The sequence below is a fragment of the Calypte anna genome, chromosome 1 (genome assembly GCF_003957555.1).
Source record: "Calypte anna isolate BGI_N300 chromosome 1, bCalAnn1_v1.p, whole genome shotgun sequence".
Classification (NCBI taxonomy): domain Eukaryota; kingdom Metazoa; phylum Chordata; class Aves; order Apodiformes; family Trochilidae; genus Calypte; species Calypte anna.
This window is the reverse complement of record NC_044244.1, coordinates 129,862,999-129,888,636: the sequence shown is the minus strand read 5'-3', so window position 1 is coordinate 129,888,636 and position 25,638 is coordinate 129,862,999. Positions and strand designations below refer to the sequence as shown.

The 25,638-nt window shown below is 41.2% G+C and overlaps 1 protein-coding gene across 4 annotated transcripts; it reads right to left on the bottom strand.

The window, feature by feature from the left end:
* Positions 1-688: 688 nt before the first annotated feature.
* Positions 689-24,832, bottom strand: LOC103535105 (arylsulfatase D). Of its 4 annotated transcripts, none has more exons than XM_030459702.1 (12): positions 24,734-24,832; positions 24,442-24,548; positions 21,439-21,508; positions 19,877-20,017; positions 18,929-19,050; positions 17,898-18,020; positions 15,892-16,315; positions 14,790-14,926; positions 12,560-12,694; positions 9,423-9,585; positions 8,249-8,370; positions 689-1,239 (listed from the first exon to the last, which is right to left on the bottom strand). In XM_030459702.1, the coding sequence occupies exons 3-12, from the start codon at positions 21,489-21,491 to the stop codon at positions 869-871; spliced, it is 1,791 nt and encodes a 596-aa protein (XP_030315562.1). In that variant the 5' UTR covers positions 21,492-21,508; positions 24,442-24,548; positions 24,734-24,832; the 3' UTR covers positions 689-868. The 4 variants fall into 4 exon arrangements, with proteins under 4 accessions (XP_030315562.1, XP_030315567.1, XP_030315553.1 ...); XM_030459707.1 differs by having other exon boundaries at positions 24,491-24,548; XM_030459693.1 differs by lacking the exon at positions 24,442-24,548.
* Between the last annotated feature and the right edge of the window lie 806 nt (positions 24,833-25,638).

Here is a 25,638-nt window from a genome sequence, read left to right as displayed (position 1 = left end):
AGCATGTTTTTCATGAAATCAGGAGTATTATCAATCAAGTGGGGACATGAAGCTTATGAATTGCTCTCATAGCTGGTGAAATTCGGCACCTATCTTGTCAAGGCAGCAGGGTGATGATTTTCAACGCTCTCACAAATGAGATGACAACAATGTGGAAAGTGTATGTCAGTAGGAGTTCTGGTTTTGCATTTCTGAATAGCTAGATACTTCTCTGCCAAATTTGAGATAAAAACTTTAGCTAATTTTTAAAGCATACTTGGCAGTTCATGGTTTTCCTAGGAATTCTTGAATGATAGATGAATGAGTGAATGCATGTACAGGTAAGACAAAACATTGTTGTAAATTAGCAAGTGTTTATTTCTTAGAGGCCAATGTGTTTTGTTATGTTTCCAAATTAAATGTACAATTGTGCTTTTAAATACAGGAAAGTTGTTGGGTTTTTTCCTTCATTAAAGATAAGGCCTGAATAGAGATGCCCTCAGTCTCAGTCCTTCTGCTTTAACAAGCCTATTACCCATACCAACAGATGCAATTAATGTTCACTCCCTTGTCATTCATAATTTACTTGAAAATCATTAAGGAAAGAAATCTTGCTTCATATATTTGCGTGTTTGATGCAGAATTATGCTCTTGAGGGATAGATTGACAGGTGACCCATAGGTGGAGTGTGTCTGGAATATGGTTTTTTTTTGTTTTTTTTAAACTACAGGCTTGTTGAATGTTTGTGAATGAGAGAAAGTTTGAATAAAAAGCACCAATAACATCCCTTTTGTTCCAGTGTAATTTGCCCCATGTCTCTGTATGACTGTAGTCATGTGAATGTGAAAACTACTGTCTTTTATAAGATAATCATACTTGGATTTTGGTATTAAGCTACACCACCTGCTTTGTTGTTTTCTTCATCACACCAACAGAATGGAAATGTGCCACAGCACGGCTGCAGCCATGGCTTCCATATATTATTGTAAGGAGAGAGCTGCTGTGGGACTGGGGTCAGGGTCTTGCGATGCTCTTCTATAGCTTCTTCTATTCTCCTTGTTATAGTATCAAACAAGGGCTCAGTGTCAGTTGATAGAGGATTTGCCTCAGAAGGATCTCGGGAGAGATCAAACAGCAGTGGAGGGTCATGATGGGTTACACCATCCCCGAAACACGGGCAGATTCCTCTTCCAAAACAGGCCCCAGAGGCTTCTGGTTGGAATACTGGAGTAGTATAATGAGCCTTCCATACCGTGCCACCTGTCAGAGAAGCACATTTGAACAGCTTAACAGCACTGGGAGACAAGGAGGTCCCTAGAAGACTGGTTCACATTTTAAATTACCTGCTTTGTTGTTCCTAGGGGAAGCTTATGCTCTGGTTGTCACACAAGAATGAAAAGCTCTTTTGGGAGCTGGCAGAGGTTCGAAATGTTTTTTGTGGCTCTCAGGCACACCTGGGCTCTGGATATGTGTATCTACTATGTGGGTGGTTGGGTCTAATTTTTTGGGTGCAGAGGGATTCCCTGTTGCTTTCTTGTGTCTCTTTAAAACTCTACATGTTTCTCGCTGGGGATTGAACCTGGAGAATGTAGACCCTGACTTTTGGGTGCAGGTGCTGGTAGGTGATTCTTCTGTTGGTTCTGCCCATCTGAACCAAGATGAGCACCTGGGCAGAAGCTGACCACAGCTCACTTCCATGCTAACTTTCCAGCACATTTTTAAACAGGGTGGTAATTGCAGGTCATGCAAACAGTGTGAAATATAGAATCTAGTTTTGAAGGTAAACACAATGAAGGCAAATAGTTTGCATCTTTAGAGCTTGTACTTGATCAAGCTCTTGCACTGACCACTGGATAAGTGCAGGTCTAAGTGATAATGTGACAATGAAGTAATGACACATGACTAAATCTGAATGAAGTTAAATAGAAGATTTTCCTTTCTTCTTTTCATCTTACTCCTCATGCTGTGTTTCAAAAGCACTATGATGAACTTGGAGGCAAGGATGTGCTCAGCAAGAAGTATCCAAATAGATACTATGTCTGAAAAAGGGAGACAAGAAGAAAGGGGACATTCAGCACTTGGAGCCACTTCTGAAATGCATTGAGCACAAATAGCTGACAACTGCATTGTCCCCATTTGGCATTTTCTTTTTGATTCAATGGAATCAGATGAACTTTCCTTATTTCTGCTGTCCCTGGAGCTGTTCTTCATGAATGCAAGTCTGCAGCTGTATTCTTCTGTCCCTGTTGTGTCACTACTGCTAGAATACATTTTGTTAATAAATAAAATTTTAAAATATCTTAAAAGATGAGGGCAACAAATAACAGATATTAAGGCTCAGATAATCTTTTATCTTACAATTTCTAGTCGCTGGCTCTTTGAATGGATGACTGTCGTTTTATTTCCAGCCCACAGGGCTCATGTCCGGCTAAGCTATGCTCCATACTTCTATAGAGGGATGATGTTCATGGTTTGGAAATGTTTTGGCATAATACATTTAGAAATGTTACAGCTTTTAGATATCTCTATTTCTGAAGCCATGGGAGAAAGGATGGAGAAGGTGGACTTCTTAAAGAAAGTGAGCTTACTTCCTGATGGCTTACTAAGGATAGGTCTTCCTTAGCTCTGTTTGAGTGTGTGTTTTGTGGCTGGCAGGAATGTGCTCCATGTCCTTCTATTTTCCCTGTCTTGTGATGGAAAGACCATTTGTCTCATGACAAAAACACAAGCATTTTCTGTCACAGAAGGGTTTGCCCAGTGTGGGCTTTGAGTCCTATGGCTGTTGCTCATGTAGCAAAGATACTTGTTAGAAGGAGGTAAGTACTCTCTGGGCCACCAGCATTTTTCTGATTAGCTGGCTGTAGTCAGGGTGCTATTGTGATATTGCCTAAAAAGACCATTTAGTAGATAAACATGAGATGGACAGGTAGACTTATCTAACTATACGTAGGAACTTACATGATCATTGTTCAGGAAAAAACAAACTAGGTAGTCAGTCATTTCCATAAATATTTGAGCTGAATTCCTCATAACCTTTACACTGTATAGCAGTTTGGAGTAGACTGTAGAGTGTCTGAGGAGAATTGTTCTGATTCTGCAAAAATTTTAACATTCACTTTTCACAGCTGCAAATAATTACTGTTGCTGCAGAATGGGAGAGAGCCAGGTCCTTCTTCCTTCACTCGGAAGGATACAGTGAAGCTGATTGTAATTAACCTGTGTTGGTGAGCTGAGTAGACAGCTGGGTTACAGAAGGATAAGAGAAAAAAAAAAAAAGGTGGTAGAAATCAGTGCTGATGAAAGCAGCAGGTGTTTCAGTCATCTGCAAGAGGCAAAAAGGGATATGCAATTTGCCACTGAAGTAGCTCTGACAGAACTGGAAGAATGTGTGTGAATTTTAGGGTAATGTGTTAATGTAATATGTCCAAGGGAAAGGAAACCTGCTTCTTCAATCCAAACCTCTCAAACCCATCTGGTAACAATCCATTCATTTAACGAGCTGAAAAAAAAGTCATGTCACTAATAAGCCTTATTGTGCTGTGGCAGAGGAAAGGGCTCTTTAACATACAGACAAAGGATTCTTCTGTCTTCAGTGCAGGACTTAATTGATGAGTCCTGCCTGGGTGACATCAAGGCACAATGGCTTCGTATCCAGCTTGTCCAACAGATAGAAGTAAACAGACAATAAGTAAGTCATATGAATGTGATACACTTGTTAGTGAGCTAAAACAGGCTCTATAAATTCAGTCAGTCCAGTCAGAAGTAATGGCAGTTGGAGCAAAGAACCAAAATTTCTGAACTGCCTGAAAGCTGAGCCACATGGTAATATTGGATGAACCAGTTTTTCATATGCAGAACATCCCACTGCTTTCAACCCCCTTGCAGTAAGCAGTTGTGGCTTAATGGGAAACAATGTAGAAAGTCCCACATAAGAGATGTAGGTGCCTGTGGCTTCACAGGACCACACACAGACCACACCTTGCACTTGCATATTACATCTGTTTGTTACAAGTAGTGTGGCCTATTAGAAACTGATCTTTAGAGCAGAACAGTCATTGATGTCTTGACTTGCTGTCATTGTCTAGCAGTGATTTACTGGGGCCTAATTTCTCTGGTCCCATCTATGCATCTTTAGTGATGAGGTCATGTTAGGTATGGTCCTAGAGCCTATTTTACTCTTTAGTTTCATCTAAACTAAAATCATGGTCTTTAAGACCATTTTACAATGCAAGCAAAAGAACAATGAGTGGGTATAATCATGAGGGGTTTGCTTCAAAATGCACTCTTCTAATCTGAACTTAAATTGTGACCTAGACAAACATTACATGGCCTATTAGAACAAGAGGTGCAAACAGCTGTCCTTGAACCCAGTTCCAACTCATCCCTTGATGGAGCATGCATTTAGCCTTCCAGTAAGGAAGGGCATCATGCCTCTTCCAGCAGGAATTTTCCCCAGGAGTCTCTGTGCTGTGAGACAAAGCTTTCTCTGGTGAGAGGAAATATGTATTAAAGAAGAAATTAAGAGAAATGTTTAAGAGTAGTGATGACTTTAGAGGCATGGGAGATTTAAGTTTCTGACAGCTATTCTGCTTTATGTAATAGAAACAGCCGAATGGACTCAGGGTTAGATGTGATCAAACCTAGAGCTACTGGCAGGTTCCGAGGTGGCACCAGTTTAGCACCTGTCTGCATCAGGTGAACAGTGGTGTCTCACATCTGTAGCGAGAGCTCTAAGAGCTGGACTGTCACTTTCAGTCTGTAACTTCCTGGTCTGCTGAGTATTGGATACAGGAGGAGAGAGATTGAAAGTGGTGACTCCTATTTCTTTCAAGCTCCATGTTGGCTCCATGTGCAACAACGCAGCACTCCCTTAGGGCATGGGTCCTGCCTTGCCTTTGGGTCCTCCAACCTTTGGGCTGGAGCTCTGGCTGTGGTTCGGGTGGGTACCAGTGGTGGAAATGCTTAGGAAATGAAGCCACTAGCCATGGGGGCAGGGGGTGCTGATGAGGGCTCCTGGTACCATGAGCCCAGGGCAGCAGGCTCCAGGTCTCAGCCTCTGGTTCCCACAGAGATGTGAATGGCCTTTCACACATGGCATTTCAAGAGCAGAGAATGTCAGGTTGGAAGGGACCTCAAGGACCATCTGGTCCAACCCTTCTAATATTATTGGTTATATCAGACGCCTCAGCACCCTGTCAAGCTGAGAGTTAAAAACTTTCCAAAATGGGGGAATCCACCACTTCCCCTGGGAGACCATTCCAATGTCTGACTGTCCCCATCGCGAAAAATTTTCCTCTTGTGTTCAGTCAGAACCTCCCCAGGAGCAACTTGTGCCCATTACCCCTTGTCTTGTCCGTGTCACTCCTTGTAAACAGGGAGTCTCCATTTTCTTTGTAGCCCCCCCTTTAAGTACTGGACCATCGTAATAACGTCTCCCCTGAGCTTTCTCTTCTCAAGGCTGAACAAACCCAGTTCTCTCAGCCTCAATGTCTGTGAAATCCTCAAGCGGCGTGTGAACGAAAAGCGGAGCAACCAACAGCGCCGAAGAGCCGCGGATATTCTGTTTTCATGGGCTGGAACCATCCCTGGTGCTCTCGCCCGGCGCTGCGGCGCTTGGCGGTGCCGCGGTGCCGCGCTGCCCCCTGCCGGTTCCCCGCTGCCGGCTGAGGGGAGAGCGGCCCCGCGGCCCAGCTCTGCGGCGGTACCTTCCAAAACCGGACCGTCATGGCTGCCCCACCTCCATGCCCCGCTGCCGGGGCGGCTTGGTCGGGGGTGTAAACTGTGTGCTTTGGGAGGTGGGTGCCGAGCAGTACGACACTTTGGCGTTTCTCTCCAGTGCTGGCATCCTCCTCCCCACAGCACCTGAAGGAGCAAAGTGGTCCCATCTCCAATGTTATTTAATCGTGTTAATGGGCTTAATAAAAAAGAGACCGTAACAGCAGCCGAGGGGGTTAACCCCTAACCCAAACCCAGTGCATATAATTAGGTTATGGAGTCCAGCTGATCTTGATTTATAATTACTATTGAGTTCCCCATCCCACAGGAAGAGCCAAGATGTCGAGCTGTGGTTTATATGTGTCACTTAGGAGATGATACATATTGATTGTGCCCAGAAGAGTAAAGAATTGAGTCCTGGTTTCCTTACATAAGTAGTTGAGGCAGCTAAAACGTTGGCCTTGAGCACGTTAATTGTGCCCTTATCAGGACCACCTGATTTCATAGTGGTGGTGGTATCAGACCATCCAAATCCCTTGGGGGGAGAGAGGGAAGCAGCAAAGCCAAGTGTACTGCCCGAGCTCAGGGCCTCTTCCTCATGACTCTGCCAAAGAACCAGTTCTGCCCAACTGCAGTAGGGCTGTGAAGGTCTTACCACTCCGCTGCCAGGCAAAAGTTTGGCAGTTGCAGCACTCTTTCCCTTTTCTTTCTGTTTTTCAGGTTTGGTTTTGTTGGTTTGTTTTTTTTTTCTTTTTTTTTTTTCTGGTTGCCTTTTTGTTTGGTTTCTTTGTTGTTGTTTTGTTTTGGGTTTTTTTGTTGTTTTGGTTTATTTGTTTAGAAATTAAGGAACCCTTTCCTCCTTCTCAGACAAAAACATGATCAGTATCTTCTCTCCAGGAAAAATACAGAACGAGGATTCCCAAGAGAAAAAAAAAGAAAAAAACAAACAAATCAGAAAAACCTTCTCTGGAGAGCTTGAAGGTACACTGCACTCCATAGAAAAACCTGTAGTGATGAAACACCCTTGCACTTAGTTTTTTTTACCAGACACCCAGCTCCTTGAGCACCATGAATGTTGCTCTGGATCCCACCCTGAATGGATTAGTCTCCTCAAGAACTGTGTGGCTTATATAGCTTACAGATTTTTCCTTGAATGAAGTATCCAGATTTATATTTGGGCATCAAGAACAAAAAGAATAAAATTCCACTGCAGCACCTGGCATCACATCCTCACCAGGTTGCTCAAAGCCCTTTTGTGCCTGGCCTTGAACACTTCCAGGATTCATTGCCACAACTTCCCTGGGCAACCTGTTCAGGTATTTTATCATGCTCATAGTGAAGAATTTCTTCCTAATGCCTAAACTAAATCTATAGTTTTCCAGTTTAAAGCCATCACTCCTTGTCCTATCACTACGTTCCCTTGTAAAAAGTCTCTTCCCTGCTTCCCTGTAGGCCTCCTTCAAGGTACTAAAAGGCTGCTATAAGGTCTCCCTGGAAACTTCTCTTCTCCAGGCTGAGCACCCCCAACTCTCAGCATGTCTTCATAGGAAAGGTGCCCTCTGAATGCCCTAGCATTTGTAACTGTTCTCTAATTGCATTCTCTGAAGAACACTAATTCTTCTTTCACTTCACAAAAAGGGAAAGAAAAACAAAAATTGAAGGGGCTTATCCAAGTTTCTAAAAGAGAGGACGATGAGTAGTCATAGCACTTCACCAGCTTCTGCATTTCTCTCTGCAGTGCAGTATGGAAAAACCTGAGTACAGTATCCCCATGAATTTGTCAGCTTACTGTAATGTCATCACTTACTGTGACATCATTCAGAAGATGCAGTTCAACTAACATTACTACGATGGTGTTATTTATATCTGATATGGTCAGTCTTGGCTCCTTTTTCAGTCAGTGGAGAGAAAGAGGTGTAATTGATCTAGCCTGGATGTGTAAATCAGGAAGTGAATCATGCCCTGTTCACATCTGCATCTCTTCTGTGACTATACACCAACCAGCTCAGGTCCAGGCACCTGCATAGTGGCACTAGTGCTGTCCTGTGTTCTCTAGCAGGAGTAAGGGCACAGCTACCAGTTACTGGCCTGCTCTCTTTTACACTTTCATGGAGGGTGAACATCAGCAAAGATTGGGTGGTTGCTGAAAGCCTAGGAAAGCATTAGAGCTGCAGTCATCTTCTCTAATGCCACAGCTGAAAAATTGAAACAAATAAGGAAATTGGAAACAAACTTCTGCTTAAGCTACCATATTTGTGTGCAGCTCCTTGTTCTTCAGTCTTATTATAAGCTTCTCCTCAATGCTTTTGCAGCAAAAGCAATAGAAACACTGCAATGACAGGGAGACTCTTGAGGTCATGCAACTCAAAAAGCACAGCCTGGCATCTCAGGCAAGGCAGGACAGATACCAGTGAAGCCTTTCTGCACTTCGCAGAAGAACTGAGAGCTTGAGGCAGTAAGGTTACTAAAACTTATGTGTATGTTTTCATGTGATACTGTATGGGAAGCCAGATGATATCACATCATCTGCAGGGGGGGAGATGTTGATACTCACTGTCCCTTTGGTGCCACCGCACTGCATGCAGAAACACCCCGCAGTAGTGAAACAAGAACTCGTGCCCGGAGTGCTGAGCTGTCCCTCGCAGCAATGGCACCAGGGTGAGCCCATCAATGACCCTGGCAGAAAGGAGAGAGTCATCAACCTGCTAAAGAATTTCAGTCTGCAGCCAGAGAGTGAGCAGTACTCCATCTGTGCAGCATTAAGATTTCAAGTGTGCTTTCCAAACCAAGCTACTGCTTAGCTAATTAGCCCTGAGATTTTTAATCGGGAGGACGGATGGAGACCAATAATTAGCAGTTAGTAGGGGTTTTTGAAATTGCAGTTAGTTCACACATCCTGCCCGGGGAGATAAGTTACCCTTACTGTAATTTTCCTGGGAGTGATAACCACAGTGAAGGCAGGATTCACAGCATTAATTTTGCTCCTTGAAATGAATGTCGATGAAGTCAGTTAGCTCTGTGTGCATTAAGTTTTTTTTATAAAAGAATAGGAAAAAAAAAAAAAACAAACACAACAAACAAAGCCAAGAGAAAACCCAACAAAAAAAAACCCCAGCCACTTACTGCATGACTAATGGTTGGGTTAGTTACACACCATCAGTACTGCTCTGCTTTTTTTGCTCAAATGACTTAGCCACCTACATTTTCTTATGTTCTTTAAAGATTATACAAATCTTAAAGATTATACAAATCATTTACTGTTGCAGAAACTCTTTCTCTGTTGGCTCTACCTTTTCTACTCATGAAGAATGAAGCTTTCTAGTTTTGGAAAAGGCCTGTTCTAGTACTTTAGCACAACCAACCTGCTTAACATCTGTGGATTTTTCATAAAAGGTAAGGTTAAAAGAGGAGGGTTTTATGGTTTTTTGTTTTGTTTTGTTTTGTTTTGTTTTTTATAGTTATCTCAGTGTTCCAAATCAACCAGGTTGCTTTTTAGTGATTAGAAAACTAAACTAGCAAAATGACCCATGACAAAACATACTGTTTTCCTTTGCCATTTCCATAAGAGCAGACAAGATAGGCAAAGCTACAGAGAAGGCAAGCTAGAGAATTACTTGGTTGAGAAGCAAACCGAATTTATTCTGTGACTGTTAGGATGCAGGACATAGTCAGCTTTTCTGCAAAACAAGAAAGGGGAGTAAATATGGTTTATGAAGCCACCTATGTACCTGTCCTGAGGCACTGACCCTCCAGCCAGTTGAACCACTGTTGGAAAAATATCCATAAGGCTTGTCAGCTCATTGATAACTGTCCCTGCAGGCAACACTCCTGGCCATCTGACTATTCCTGGGACACGGATCCCTCCTTCCCAGCCTCCCATTCCTTTTCCACCTGTTAAAGAGAAGGACAAAAGGAATACGTGAACAAAAGATATTAAATGTCTTTTATGCATGTGCAATAAAATGTTTTGAAACTTTCAGAATATTCAAATAACTTCAGTCATTCTACATTTCTCCAGGATTTAGTATGTTTTAATTAAAGTGCAAATTCTGCTCTTCAGAAATGTGTTATTAACCTCTTTTAAAAAAAAAAACAACAAACCAAACCAAACAAAACTCAGCTTTCTTGGGTAGCACATAGAAGCACCCACTAATAAGCAGCATTTTTGGCAGAATAAGAGTTCCTGCTCTGATGTCTGAAAGAAAAAAATTTAACCCATAATTTTAATTGAATGACATGTCTGAGAATAATCTCTGCACTCACTAATAACACGCACAAAACAAAGTCTTGGGCTGCAGCCTCACTTGGTGTCCAAGGAAGGGAGATTAACACAGAGTAAATTTGGTGGTCAGACAGATCCCAATCAGAGGCAGAAGGAACATTACAAAATGATTACAGTCCTGGAGAGCAGTGAGTAGAATTAACATAATGCTTGATTGCCCTTCAGGAGTTTACAGTCCCTCAGATGCTCTGACTTCGTCCCAAATGGAAGAGCACAGAGCCTGTGCAGTAAACAGGGGAGTGCTTTGAATATGCAGCAGTGATGAAGACTTGTGACCTACATCACTGTTGAAGCTGTCTTGATGTAATCCAAGGAGTCCTTCTTAACTTGGTTTATATTACATATTTGTCTTCTATTTTTTCTCCTCCATGCATTGGCTCTTTTACTAGTCAAAATATTCATGGTTTTGAATAGCATTTCAAAGTGAGAACCATTAACTAAGTACAGATATGAATTATAGATGCCAAGGTTGGGGATATCAATGAGATGGTGTGGACAAAACCCAGAACTTCCAGCTGAGGGTCTAGTTAGAAAACAAAAATTGCAAGACCTCTATGACCCTTGCTCTGGTATTCCTCCTGTCAAGGATAGAAATGGCAAACCATTGTTGGATGTACCTACATCCAGCAATTTCCTACAATCAAGGATTGCAGGGAAACTGGCAAGCAAAACATGAAGAGAGCTTATTATCTCAGCTAAAAAAAATCCTCAACTGAATGTTAGTTTGTATTAGCACCTGGCTTTGCTAAGTGATGCTGGAATTTGCTATGTAGGAGATGTGCTCACTGCTATAGCTGACAGATAAGGTTCCCAGAGCTTGGTTTTAAAGTCTGACAAGATGGCATGATGGATTATAGACAGAGTAAGTCCACCTGCTTGTGCAATAATCTTTGTGATATGTTAAACAATGGTATCTCATGCTTTGCTACTCATTAGTGACTGTTCAAGTTATTCACATGCATGGCTTATTTATCTTCTTGTTTTTAATACCTTGTTACTGATACCAGCAGTGAGTTCTCAAGATATCTATGAATTAAACTACTTTTTCAAATATTGCTAGTTAGTTTCACTGGGGTGTCCCTTGTTCTGCTGTATGACTGGGAATGTTTTTCTGTTATTAATATCTAAAATGGTATTATAGCTCCTTTTGTCTCCTCTCTAAGTGGGTATGATTTCATCATTGCTCTCTAGTGTGGTCTTCTGTCTAAACATACTCATTTTTTCTCTCTGGATTCTCCTGTATCTAATATACTTGTGTTAGAAGTAAATTCCTTAGGTTAGTTCCTGAGTTGCTCAAATGAGTCTGTTGGTCTTTATTACATCTGTTACTTCTATGGAAACTTCATATCCATAACTGGAGGCTAATTTATAATTTATGATGGTTCCTAGATGAGGTATCAGCTGCATCAAACATTGTTTGCATGGCTCATAAAGTAACTTACTACTAGACAATGTGCATTTTGCTTCTGAGCAATGTCAAAGGCACCCGAATCTGTAGGGAAGTAAGTGAGAAGAGCACTTTCCAGGCTACATCACACATTAAGTGTCAAGCTGTTTCAGTGGCTCTTTGAGGCTGAGCAGTCTGGAGGCAGAACACGAAAGAGATACAATAGATCTTCATTTCCATCCAGCTTTTGTCACTGTGTTGCAAGCCAGTCATAGAAAGAGAATCTAAATGAAACATCCATAGGACTGATGAGAAATAGAGAAAACTATATCAAGAAAAATATCATCATGATACCTGCCAGTGTTGATACAACTCATCATCCACTGTGAAAAAAAAAAAAAAGGATTTTCCAAGTGAGACTCCAAACAGTGTGCTATGGATCTGCATCAGGGGAAACTCAGGCTGGACATTAGGAAAAGGTTCTTTGCTGAGAGGGTGATCAGTCACTGGATCACTCTCTGGGAAAATGACCATGGCACCAAACCTGTCAGAGCTCAAGGAGCATCTGGGCATCAAGTCACACGATTTACTTTTAGGTAGCTCTGCAAGAAGCAGGGATTTGAACTCAATGATCCTTATGGGTCCATTCTATTTGAGATTCTGTGATACTACATTTTTAAGTAGTGTTTTGGGCTGTGGATTAGATAGTATGCTCACAATATTTAAAGACAGCATAGAACTAGAAAGGGGTACAAGTGTACTGGAGTCTAAAGAAAGGAAGGACAAAGTGGAAATACAAGAGGACCTTGAAACAACAGGCTTTTGAAAGGAGGAAAAGAAGAAAAAGTGGTGAATAGGGCAAGATCTGATGTTTAAACTGCAGCAGGAAAACCCAAGACAGAAAACTCCTGTGCTGTGCTCCTGTAGCACAGCTATTGAATTATCTGGGGAATAAGACTGAAGGTCTTTAGGAACAGGCTAGACAGTCTGGCTGTCAGGAGTAGTTCTCATGAAAGTAATTTTCTCTGAGGGCTGCAAGATGAATAGCCAATGCTCTGCATTTGCTCCAGCCCTTCAATCCAAGGTTATCATCCCAGCATATATCTTAGTAAATAAAATCTATTGGGGTGCATTTTATTCTATAATTTTATTTTAAAGAGGAAGTCTTATGCATGTACACACTAACAAAGTTTTACCTTTATAGATCCCATTCCATCCACCCAACCGAGCATTTCCTCTGTGAGCCTCTAAGGATCCTCCATGATCAGATGCAAAGTAAATGAATGTGGTATTCTTCAAGCCTTCATTGTCAATAACATCCAAAAGCCTGCCTATAAACAAAGCATCACAATTATGTCTGGAGATGCAGTCACATTGACTAAAAATTCAGTGAAGATCAAGTCTTTCCATTTACCTGAAAGAGTTCTGTTATAAACTACCACAAATAACACACAAATAATCCTGCATTACAGAAGTAACAAGAGCCCAACAGAAAGCAGCTGAATGTGTCCAAAGTTTGTTTGTGGTTTCTATAAAACCAGGAAGATAAAAAATAAAAATAACTGGAAAATAATTTACACAAATGATGCTTGTATTCAAGCTACTCAGAATACTCTGTCAGATTTATGCTGCAAGTTCTCTGAGTCAAGGATTGTCTCCTTGTAGCATCAAGCATCTTTAAAAGCATAAATAGTGCTGCCTAGATTACTAGTCACAGAAAACTGCTGTCTCTCACCAAGAACTGCTCAGGGACTTTGAGACCAGGCTGCATATTATCAAACAAAATCTCCTAATGTCAGTGGTAAAAACTCCACAGAGTACTATTCATAGGGAAACCACCTAACTTCATAGGGAAAGGTTTTGGCACTAACAGCATAAAATGTTTATACAGAATAACATTTATCTTTGATTGCTTATGCTCACCATCTTCTGCATGAAATATATTTGTCAAAACCAGCTTCCATAGTTACAGAACAAGTAGGAAAAGCTGAAGTATACAAGGAAAAAATAAAAGCCAGTGATTGTCTCGTTTCCACAACCTCTTCTCCTTTACAGACTTCCCATGTCTTCTTGGTCAGGTATTGACTCCACCTAAAAAGAGACACCTGCCCCCAAAAGAGTTTAGATTGAGACTGGGCATCTTGGTTCTGAATTAGAACCCAAGTATTTTACTTTGCTGTCCAAACCTGAAAACTTTTGTCTTCATTAGCTGCCATCCTGTTTGGCTTACACAAGGCATGTTCCTTACATCATCAGACTTCTGCTAGCCAGCTCTGCTTGCATAGCTTGTGCCTGAAGGTGACTGTTGCTAAAAAAAGTTTCAAGAGGAGCATGGCAGAGTCCTCTGATTCAACTTGCAGAGTTTCTCAGTCTACCTGTCAGAAGTTATGGGGCTCCTCTCAAAAAACAATTTTGAAAACAGGATTATTGGAGGAAGAAAAGGTTCAGGGATTGAATCTTGGCCTAGACAGGACGTGACTACTTTGTCAATAGGATCTTCACTTTTGACTAAATACAAACAGGAGCTTTGTAGCTCCCTCTCATTGAAGCTGGAAGGACCTACTAATTAAGGCTTAGGTGTGATTGACACTCAAAGCCTAGATTTAGTCCTAGGTGAATTATATACTGTCTTCACACAAGTTATTACTTAAGTGAAACTCTAATTTTTTAAGATGGTCTTTTGGCTACGGGGAAGTTCTGGTTTCTGCTCCAAGGACTATTCTTTCATAAAAAAATAAAAGTACACAGAACAATCACCATAAAATGTAAAATTCATCAGCCTCACCATCTATATCCTCTGCAACAAAAGAGAGCTGGAGAAATGTCATACATTTTGATTAACAATATGAGTGAGTATACAGTTGATTATTTGACTGCATATAGTGCTGCATCACAGAACTGTCAAAAAATAGAAGGAACAAATAGTCACAAGAAAATCCTTTCATCTTAAAAAAGAGGTATGGTAATGTGTAGTGTAACAAGGCAACCAGGTGCCCCTAATTGCCAGGGAGTGGGCATGAGCTTGTGTTAAGCCCACCTGTGCCCAATTAGGGTGGGCCCCCACTGCGCATGAGCAGGACCAGGGGGCCAATAAAAGGTGAGGCCTAAGACACAGCCTTGGCTCTGTCCTGGGCTAGCCAGCAGAGAGGTCAGTTGCTTTTGGAGCAACAGCACCTATCTGGGCTAGTCAATTCTGAGAGCCATAGGCTTAGATCATTGCTCATGAGTCTCTGCTGGAACACCTGGTTGGACTTTGAAGTGCCGTTCCCTAGACAGTAATGGAATGGCAGTCTCTGGAGCTAACTGTGTATCTGAGGCAAGTTTACTGTTTTTTGACATATGCAAAAAGGGAGTTCTGTGGCAACGCCTCTAATTGCTTTTCCAAATTCAAATGAATTAAAGGTTTCCTTCAAGACAACCACTTACCCACCATCCAGTCCATCTCCTCTACATTATCTCCATATAGGCCATGTCTGCTTCTTCCTTGAAACTTCTCTGTGGTAATGAGAGGAGTGTGAACATGTAAAAGGGAAACAAATAGAAGAAATGGTCTGTGCTTGTTTCTGAAATAAAAGGAAACAATAGTTATTTCTGCAAACTGTCACTCGGCCAAAATGGTATGATAGTGACTATCCCAATAAAAATTATTACTAGATTATTGCTAGATTTTTAAATTTTGGCATCCTTGCATTTTTACAAGTTTTTATTTCTGTATTAAGATCAAAAGAGTAATAAGCCCTTTCTTTTTCTGGTTCCAAAGTAGACACATAAAACGTTAAATAAATAACTAAGAAAGTTCACAGGCAAAAGGCTGACACTCTCTCAGAGGCAAGAAGAATGGGACTCTCTTGCTTAAAATTAAAACAGAGATGTCACTAATCATCTGAGACATCCTCATGGAAGAGGCAAATCTGGCACTGCACCCACAGAGGAACTGTATCCCTTTACCATCAGGCCAAGCAGAATATCCTAGGAACCTGAGATTATTCATGCTCAAAGTTTTACAGAAGAGATTTCTCTTATTCCAAATTTCCCCTAAGAAACTCTGACAGGAACAGTATTATCTTGTTCAGGGATGTGCTCAGATTTGACACAAGAATACTTTTAAATACTTAGTGGCTTGTACAATGCTGATTGGGGCTACTGATAGTACTGCAGATGAAGGACACCCTTGGAGAAAAAACCAAAACTTTCACCCCCCTGTTTGTAAAATATTAACTTTATATGACATTTGCTGTGACAGCCCATTCATCAGGCTAAGAATTTTTCTGTTTCTACTTGGCCCGATCCCCTTTGTATTAGGTAAGCAAAACATAAATGCAAAATAATCATCTCTCTTTTCCTGAGGAGCTGACAAGATGAAAGGCAGCAGTTGGATGATGACAGGTAGGGGGTTGTCAAAAAACAACAAATTATTGTCCAGCAGCAGGTAGTTCAGGATGTCAGCTGCCTCACCTAGTGGTGTATGACACAGTTATCACATTATTTTTAAGAATCCCTCAAACACAATACAATTTTTATTGGTTACCTTTCAATGAATGAAACTGTCTCTTTCAGCATATTAGAAGCCGTTTTTTCTAGATTCATTGGTTGTTCAGTGATATCATGATTTCTCATCAGGATACAGTTCCAGTACTTGGTAAAACCATAGCTGGAAAACCAGGTGATGAAATACAGGAGACCACAGATGGCCAGACATACGATCACTTTCCATTTTACTGAGAAGATATTAGTAAGTTTTCCAGTCAAAAGGGTAAGCACTGCAAGGATGATCATCTGTGTGTAAAGCCAATATGTATCTTGCAAAGACTTGGCCAGTTCAGGGTCATCTGTGCCTTGACACTCATTCAAAAGGGTAAAAGGCATGCCATAAAAATAATCAAAACCATGATTTAAAGGATGGTGGCAGTGATCACGACGATATTTGCAGTTCACACCCATATGCCACTTCCCTGAAAATATAAAACAAAGATCCTAAATCAAACATGGTTACCCTGGGATGTGTCTGCCTATATTTCTAACAGGTTGGCTGTAATCTTCAGCTAAGGTGCAGCCAAGGGAGGAGTTGGTGTGGAGTGGGGACAGGCTCTCAGGGAGCAATTGTGCATTGGCACTTGATATGCCTAGAACTGCTGGTTTTCCTCACCTATCTGTTAAAATTCCACGTAGGGCAATGGTCAGCCCAGACATCTCCCTGAATAAGAATAAATAGGGTTGCAATATTTGGTGCTTATTATTTTTCACATGATAAAGTAGTCATTCATTTATGGGTAGCCTGATGGGGAGAAAAACAGGAAACCCTTGTGCCAAAAGGGACAGCTAAGGGCAAAAAAATGAACTAATTTACACTCAAGTTCTATGTGACATTCACAGTCCCAGAACAAATTTCAAGATGAAGGTGTACATATTGGCTCAGTGTGTCTATATTCACCCTAAAAATGAGTAGCAAAAATAGGACATTCCAATTACCCAGTATGATTGAACAAATCAGAATATGTCATACACTGATAATGAACTTTAATGAAGTCGTATTACAGAGCAGGGTAATTACCCTGACATTGAAGGACAGACAGTCTATCACCAAGGGCCTATAGGGGCTATTAGACAGACAAATGATTTTTGAAAACTGCTAACCAGCTCTGTGCTTGTGTGTATGCAGTTTAAACTACAATCTATACCAGGCTGAGTATACCAGTGAGCCAGGGAAAGGTCACCCCTTTGCACAGGCTTCTGTGCAGTCAGTACACCACTAACTCCAGTTTAGGCACTAAATGACACCTCAGTGTGCCTGAGCCAAGCAGAGGTGTGAAAATCACAGCAATTGCAATTAAGCACATGACACCTTTAACTACACCAAAAATAGTTTAAAAATGAGAGGTGTTTGAAAGATGTATGCTTTAATAATTGTTTAGGAAAAATTACCAAAGAATTAATAAAAATAACAATTAAAATTAATTCATAAAACCTATAGCTATAAAAAAATCAATAAATAATAATAATTAATAAAAATAATAATATCTTCTTTCTTGAACATGTATTCTGACACCAAAGCCAATGAAGTCAATGGGACTCCCTCAGCTGTTTTGCAGAATTGCTTTTGCAGAAAATGAAGGCACTTTTAGGGTCTCAACTATGACATAAGCAGGATGAATAAATAAAATAAATTCTACCAATCAGATATAATTAAGCTGGCAGAAAACAGTTTTGTGTTCTTATAGATCCCTCTGTTGGCTCTTCCTAAAGCAATCTGTACTGGGTGAACAAAATTCTTTCCTTTACATTTACTTCTATTCACAATGTACACCTATGAATTCTGTACATCCTCATTTTGGATTTTCACACGTGCTGTGCTGACACTGGGGCTTGTGGATGATATTCAGAACCCCATGCTGATTTTGCCAGTTAAGCATATAAGAAACTCTGGCTTATCTGGTCCTAGACATTCTGTCAAAGAAAAATATTTACAGAAGCAGCCTCATTGAACAACAAGCAAAAAAAAAAAAAAAAAGGGCAGAATATTGCTCTGTCTCATACCCAGAAGTGCTGTAGAATAACCTTGCTGGTGCAGTATTCTGGCAAAAGTCGTTTCATTTGGTGGGAGCCCCCCGGAACACCCATTCCAAAATAGAACCTGCCGTTGAGTGTTGGATGCCATGCCTGGAGAGAAATAAGTCTTTAAAATAAAACAAGCCAATTTCAAATTTTCAGTCTTCTCAGATTGTTTTTAATGAGTGGCACTCAGTTGCCTAAGCCTGGGGCCTTTTTACAAGCCACATGTAGGCCATGGCATATTGTGATTAACCCCCAGCATGATGTCTCCTCCAAGCCCCATGTCATTATCTGGCAGTCCAATGCAGACACCTCAGCCATGTTAGGTTGTTTACCAAATGGCATTAAGATGCCTATGTTTGGACATTGGACAGCCTCTCACAACCAAAGTTCTATCAAAATATAACATCAAAAAAAAAAAAAAAGAGGAAAAAAGAAAGAAAATAAGTTTTCTATAGGAAAAAAATGGCTTGCATAGTCAGGTGTACGCATTTAAATGCACAGTTCATGACTGCATTAATCCTTTAGTATGTCAGAATAACATCAGAGGAGCTACACTGTTACTGCTGCATGTGGCAGCTGAAGTTTTCTGTCATGAATTTACGTGGCTGAAGTAAAATTGTTTTAAAACATTATTGTTGAGAACCATTCCACAGACGTATTTCACTATGAAAAAAAATTGCCTGGATTCTCAAAATTTTACACTTTACTTAATATAACCTAAATACCATTGAACATACACTGTTGACACAATATTCTTCATGTCTCTACCTCTGGGTGCTTTGTGTTGTTTGGATTTTTGTTGTTGTCATTTAGGCACATCAAATCTCTTTATGTGGAGATTTTCCCATAGAAATCCATCCATCACTGAATCAAGTTGTCTTTATTTTTGCCCACCTCACTGACACCCCAAATCCTTAGATTAACTCATCTTTAAAATGGTTTATTTAAGTGGATTTTTAATAGCAACAATGGCTAGACAAACTGCAGTGAACCACTAGAGAAAGAGGCCCAACCTGATCTGATGGGGTATCTGCCAGTCAGGAAAGCTGCTCTGCTTGGAGTACAGACAGCAGCTGCAGCAATGTGCTGAGTAAGTCTCACTCCTTCCTTTGCCAGGCGGTCAATGTTTGGGGTCCTAAAGGGAAAAAAAATCCCACCTCTGATAAAAATGTGTCACACAGAAATTTGGGGTATCCTTCTCTTAGTTTTGTTGAGCACATCACCATCAGATTTACAAAACTCTCTGTTTCTCTACAATTCAACTAGGAAAACTTTGTTTTCTATATTTTTTGAGATACCTTGACTCTTTAGAAATGATGGAAACATGTTTTTATTAATAAGTTGGAAAAAAAATATATTTCAGGTCTATCCCATATCAAAAAGTCATGTAGCAAAGTGAAAAAGAATCCATTAATAGACACAGGACAACACAATTTCCAATACTATAATAGTTTAAATACAGGATATACATATATGTATACACACAAAATCATTTTATCAACTGATTTATATACAGACTGGTAACTGCACTAGGTTTAAATATACCTCACTGACTGAGCTGTCATTTCATAAGAAGCCTACTAGAATTGTTAAGTAATATTAAAGAATCATTTGAGTCCTTGATACTTCAGCCCTGGAGTTGTGGAAACTTGGAAATTATGCACAAGCCTGACAAATGCAGTTCATGGACACATTTGTAAAGTTCTGACAGCATATGCTGAAAATTAGAAGCCCGAGAAACTTGCTGAAGCAACTATTGCCTGTGCAATTATTACTCCAGTAGATATTACTGTAGAACTCTCCTTTTCTCTTTTTTTTTTTTTTTTTTTCAGGGCTTGAAAAGAAGAGTATCGAGATAAACTGATCTATAATAATGAATTTTCTGATACTAATTGTCATTGCTGCTTTTTCCACTGATATGCACAAGGAAGGGGAATCTATTTCATAGAAAGCATTCTTACCTTATTGTATCATTGCCATAGCAACCCACATCTCCAATACCAAGATCATCAGCCAGTATCAACAAAAAATTGGGTTTCGAAGGATTTGCTACACAGGTTCTTTTAAACAAGCCAAAAATTATCCAAATTTTTATGCAGCTCCTGAAATTAAATAGGTAGTATTAAAAAATAAAAATAATACGAAAATAGGTGTTAAAACAGACTTTAAACTAGTATAAAAGTTTTATGAGGAACTCGGTGTAGATGCAAAGAGCTACCAAATACTGCCAGCAGATGGAGCAGATGAATATTTACAGAAGTTTCAGAGTTTTCTAAACCCAACAATAGTTGTTTATATTGGCACAAGAGTTTTGTGTGTGCAATAGTTTATTGAGATATGCACTGATCTCAGCAGATGTTTCCAACAGTATGAGGGGCTGGTTGCTTGCTTGCAAGTCTCCTGAGATATTCCTTGTATTGGGGCATAGGGCATTCCTAAGGCTTCTGGAATGAGCATGAAGGTTGTTGGTGGGGAGCCATGGTGGTCCTGATGCTTCACTATTGCATCTACTGTGCTCAGTGCTACACGTAGTGTCTGCAAAGCTCTCCTTCAAGCTTGCAGCAAGAGGCTTTCACTTGCTTATCTCCCAGAAGACCCTAAGTGATTCTTCCCCTGTACTCAGCGCTGGTGAGGCCACACCTCGAGTCCTGTGTCCAGTTCTGGGCCCCTCAGTTCAGGAAGGAGATTGAGGTGCTGGAGTGGGTCCAGAGAAGAGCAAGGAGGCTGCGAAGGGATCCAGCACAAGTCCTGTGAGGAAGGGCTGAGGGAGCTGGGGGTGTTCAGTCTGGAGGAGACTCAGAGGAGACCTCATCACTCTCTACAACTCCCTGAAAGGAGGGTGTAGCCAGGGGGGGGTTGTTCTCTTTTCCCAGGCAACTATCAGCAAGACAAAAGGGCATGGTCTTAAGTTGTGCCAGGGGAGGTTTAGGTTGGACATTAGAAAGAATTTCTTTACCAAGAGGGTGATCAGGCATTGGAATGGGCTGCCCAGGGAAGTAGTGGATTCTCCAGCCCTGGAGATATTTAAAAAGAGACTGGATGTGGCACTCAGTGCCATGGTCTGGAAACTGCAGCAGTAGTGGATCAAGGGTTGGACTTGATGATCTCTGAGGTCCCTTCCAACCCAGCCAATTCTATGATTCTATGATTCTAAGAATATCTCAGAACACGTCTGTAGTTGTTCAAAGTGCTTGCAGGAGGCAGCTTACAGTTGTTCACCTGAAGTAAAATATGCATGCTGGAGCATAGCTACTGACTGCTAGTTCACTAATAGACACTGCAATGTGATAAATGCATAGCAAATATATTGTACCATATATTATATATATACTCCTGAATGCCCTATGTCCAATGAAAGTAGAAAGAAAGGCCTTTAAAGACCAATAGCTCTAAAACTGTATTAACTGCTCCCAGATATTCAATGAGCTTCTTAAAAAAAAATAAAAGGGAGCTACCTGTTTAAATTTTCTTAAGCACAGCATGTAAAAACCAGAAAATACCTTCAGTGAATATCTTGTCTTACCATTGTTTTCCCTGGTAAACTTCATGGCTTCCCCATGTATAAAACAGGTACATAGCTGGTTACATAAACTCTGTGGAAAAAAAAATAAATAAAAAACTCTGAAAACAAATTAAAAAACATATCTCCCAAAACCAGAGCCTAGTGGTTGTGGTGATCCTGCCTATGAGGTTATCCTGGTGATCCTGTCTATGAACTGTTCTGCATTTCAGTGATCAGACTGCTGCTGGCTGGGGCTTGCTGCAACAGAGGTGGACTGAACTACTAGGGCTTGACTACACAGCCTCAGCTTTCCTGAACGTGCAGCCCTGTGGAACTGACACCACAAGGCAGAAAGGGCACTCCTGAGGCCAGGGAAGGTCAGGTAGCATAGTCTGCAGTTCTGCAAGAGCCAGCCTGCCAATAGTTCCAGTGGGACTTGTGAGTGGTTGGCAGTAAGTAAGGCTAAATCATAGAATCATAGAATCTGCTGAACTGGAGGGAACCCATCAGGATCATCAAGCCCAACTCTTGTCCCTGGGTAGGGAACCCCAAGAATCACACCACGTGCCTGAGAGCATCATCCAAAGACTTCTTGAAAGCAGGCAGGATTGGTGCTTCCCTGGGGAGCCTCTTGCACTGCTCAACCACCCTCTGGGTGAAAAGCTTTTTCCTAATATCTAACCTGAACTTCCCCCAACACGTCTTCAAACCATCCCTTTGGGTCCTACTGATTGTTGGTTTTCAGTGTGAAAGATGCCAGGTACCAAATACCTGCAGAGAGCTGCTGGTCTTCACTAAAATGGTTTTCACCGTTTTACAGACAGGGTAATGATAAATAAAAATAGTAGCTCACTTTTTTGTTTAACCTTAAATTATCTTTAAGGTCCAGGAAAAGATTCTAAACCTTACTGTAAGCTTAGAAACTACAAAAAATGCCCCAAAGAAAAGCCATCCTGATTTGCAGGATCAGACATTTGCAGTGCAATTCTTAGGAAAGGGACTGTAATGTTCTTAGGTTTGGATGTCATTTAGTGTCCTCAAGAAAATGTTTCTATCTGAATCCTACTAAAAACTGTCCAGAAAAATGTGTCATTTTGATTATTTCCTTGAAGGTCTTCTAAATTTGAAAAGTCAGTTTTTTTCCTTGCCAACCCTGTAAACTCAACTTTGACTTAAAAAACCTAGAAAAAAATCTTTTCAGTTTCTAAATATTAATTTTTGTTTGGCAAGGCAAATTTTGTGTGTGGAAGTAATTTCCTATACCTGCTGAAATACAGAGCACTGTATTTCATATATGTAGTCACTTGGGACACAGAACAGCTTGGGAAATGCACTGCTTTTTCTTTCTACAGACCACAGACTGAGGGATCTGCAGAAAATGTTGCACTGGAATTGTGTAAACAGTCCTGCAGTAGCACAGGTAAACCAGCTCCACAGGGGGCTGCATAAATTCATCTTTGTGGTGTACACAGAAGTAAATTAGGGGTGACATTCATTCCTTCAGTGTGAAAAGAGATACAAATCTGCATTATCCCACCCACAGTATCCCTAGTTTTCCACACTTCTTTCCATTTCAAACCAGCACAAGAACAAAGGTGTTGTCCTCTCTATTAAGGAACAAACTAATGTGAATACTTTCTAAAATAACTGAAAGCACTTTTGTAATCATAATGTAACTTCTGAACAAGGAGAAATGAAAAATGGGATGACTAGTGGATTATTTGTGGGCATGTTCTCTGGTGGGAAAACACAGCCTTTTTTTATTGCTTCTTTTGTGCATCAGAGTGCTACAGTTACCTAGAATGTCTGTGGAATACTAAACTGGTCAGAGCAGAACATAAACCTGTCCTATTTCAAAGCATAAGCCACAGGATAAAAAGATTTCAAATGCTATTATTCTGACCAGGAAAATAGCATAAAAAAGTGTCAGAACCTGAGGTGCATTGATGATTTTCCAAGCAACATCTAGGTCCTTGTTTGCTATGGCTGAGACAAATTGAGAAGTAAAAATAAAATTAAAAAAAAAAAAAAAAAAAAAAAGCTTGGTCACTGTTAGACCTGGAATTTTCCACAGGGTTGTTGATGCTTCCCCTCTTTATTGGCAAGATCTTGAAAGGCAGTACTGAGATTAATGGGGAAGTAGGAAGATTCCTCTGGCCCAATGCATTGGCTGTTTGAAGTGAGACCTTGCTGTGAATGCAGATGCCAGAAGTCTGAGGCTGTCAAGACGAAGCTGTATTAATGTGAAGCAAAGGGCTCACTACTTGGAGCTCAAATCTTTTATTTGTAGGGCAGTGGTGCCTCAGAATGACAGCCTGGCAGCAGTTTCCCCAACAGCCTGATGAACTATGGCCCAGAGGACAGAGCTGAGGTGACAATCAGGCAGGGACTCGAAGGAGAGGAGGAAGACTATGAGGAGGAAGATTCATCAACTTCCTTGGTTCTTAGCTATAATGGGAACTTGTATCTGGTGCATTAACACTGGAGGCAGTGCTCTGCCTTCCCAGCAACTCGCAGGCAGGTTTTGAGTGGAAGGAGCTCGGGAATCCACGACTAACCCAAAACTATTGCAATGAAAATGTTCACAGCCTGAGCTAAGTTGCTGAGGATTGTCACAGCCCTTGTGAGCTGCAGTGGAGCGAAGGAACCAGACAGATCTGGACATCTAACAAATGCCTTCATTTCCCCTGGGTGTTATTAAGCTTCCCAAGAGGGCACAACAGCTCTGCTGCCTTCCACTTCCTCTCTACAGGTTCATGCACCACAGCTCCCTGGTGGCATTTCACACGTAGGTACTTAGACAGATTTTCTATAGCCCCCCAGGGAATCTGTGAATTCCAAACCAGTGAGGTGCAGCAATATATTAAAAGTTATTTCAGTCTTAACACTGTAGCTTGTGACACAATTAAAATTGGTCATTCCTGATTTACTGCAAGCCATTTTAGGAGAACACCCCTACTGAAAGAGTAGAAAAAGTACCTAGCTTGTGGAAAAAAGAAAAAAAAATTAAATATGCATATTCACATTTCTCTGTTAGAGGCTGATTCCTTCTGAAAGCACAGCTCTCACTGACATTGCCAGAGTATGATGAACCCAGTACTAGGCTGCAGGGCTTGTCCAGTTTCCTTAGGCTGTAAAATGAAACAAACAACTTACTTCATAAATCTAACATCAGCCTCTAGAAATCAGTAGGGTTACTTACAGAAACCCGAGAAAACAGCAAATGCTATTTTTCTCTGTAAGCCAGTGAGCCACAAGAAATGACCACCAAGACAACAAAACACTCCAACCCCTTTTAAGAATGTAGAAAACGAACCCTCGTCTCAATTATTCTTCTTGCTCTGAAATCCCTCTTATTCCTTGGTGTCCCGAGCAGTCCCAAACCTCAAAGTCGTGTGTGGGAGGAAGTGGGCTGGGTTTGCTCCTCCTCCTCCTCCTCCTCCTCCTCCTCCTCTGCCTCCTCCTCCCCCCCCCCCTCCCCCTCCTCCTCCTCCTCCTCCTCCTCCTCCTCCTCCTCCTCCTCCTCCTCCTCCTCCTCCTCGTCTGCCTCCTCCTCCTCCTCCTCCTCCTCCTCCTCCTCCTCCTCCTCCTCCTCCTCCTCCTCCTCCTCCTCCTCCTCCTCCTCCTCCTCCTCCTCCTCTTCTCCCTCTCCCATCCCCCCATCTCCAGCACAGGCTCTGACTGGGATCCCCGCCAGCAACACCCAGCAAACTGGAGCTGCTGGCAAACTGGAACTGACATGAAAGCTTTATATGAATTCCAGGCAGAGTACAAAGTCCTTATTGAAATACGGGCAGAACATGGCTACTGCCTTTTCTAGATTTCCTGTACAGCTACTTCTGTGCAGTTTTCTATAAAGACCAACACTGCTCTATTTCAGTGCCTCAAAAGAGATGCTATAAATAAGAATAATATCTCTGGGGCTTTTTCTCCTCCCGCTCTCCTTTTCAGGCAGGATAACAGGACTAGCCCGTCCTTCTACTTTTCCTCTGTCGTGTTACATTTTCTTCTTTATTGCATTTTCAGGACAGGTAGACCCATCTGTGCTGAAGATATTGAACCTCCCCCATCCCTGCAGGAACTCAATGTTCAATATTTCCCCATCCTCTCGCACTTCTTTAAGAACTTAACTCTGTTTATAATACATGTGACTCTTAAAAAGCAATTGCTTGGAGGAGCTCTCATCTAGTCATTTGCTGACATTTCAATTCTCCAAGTCAC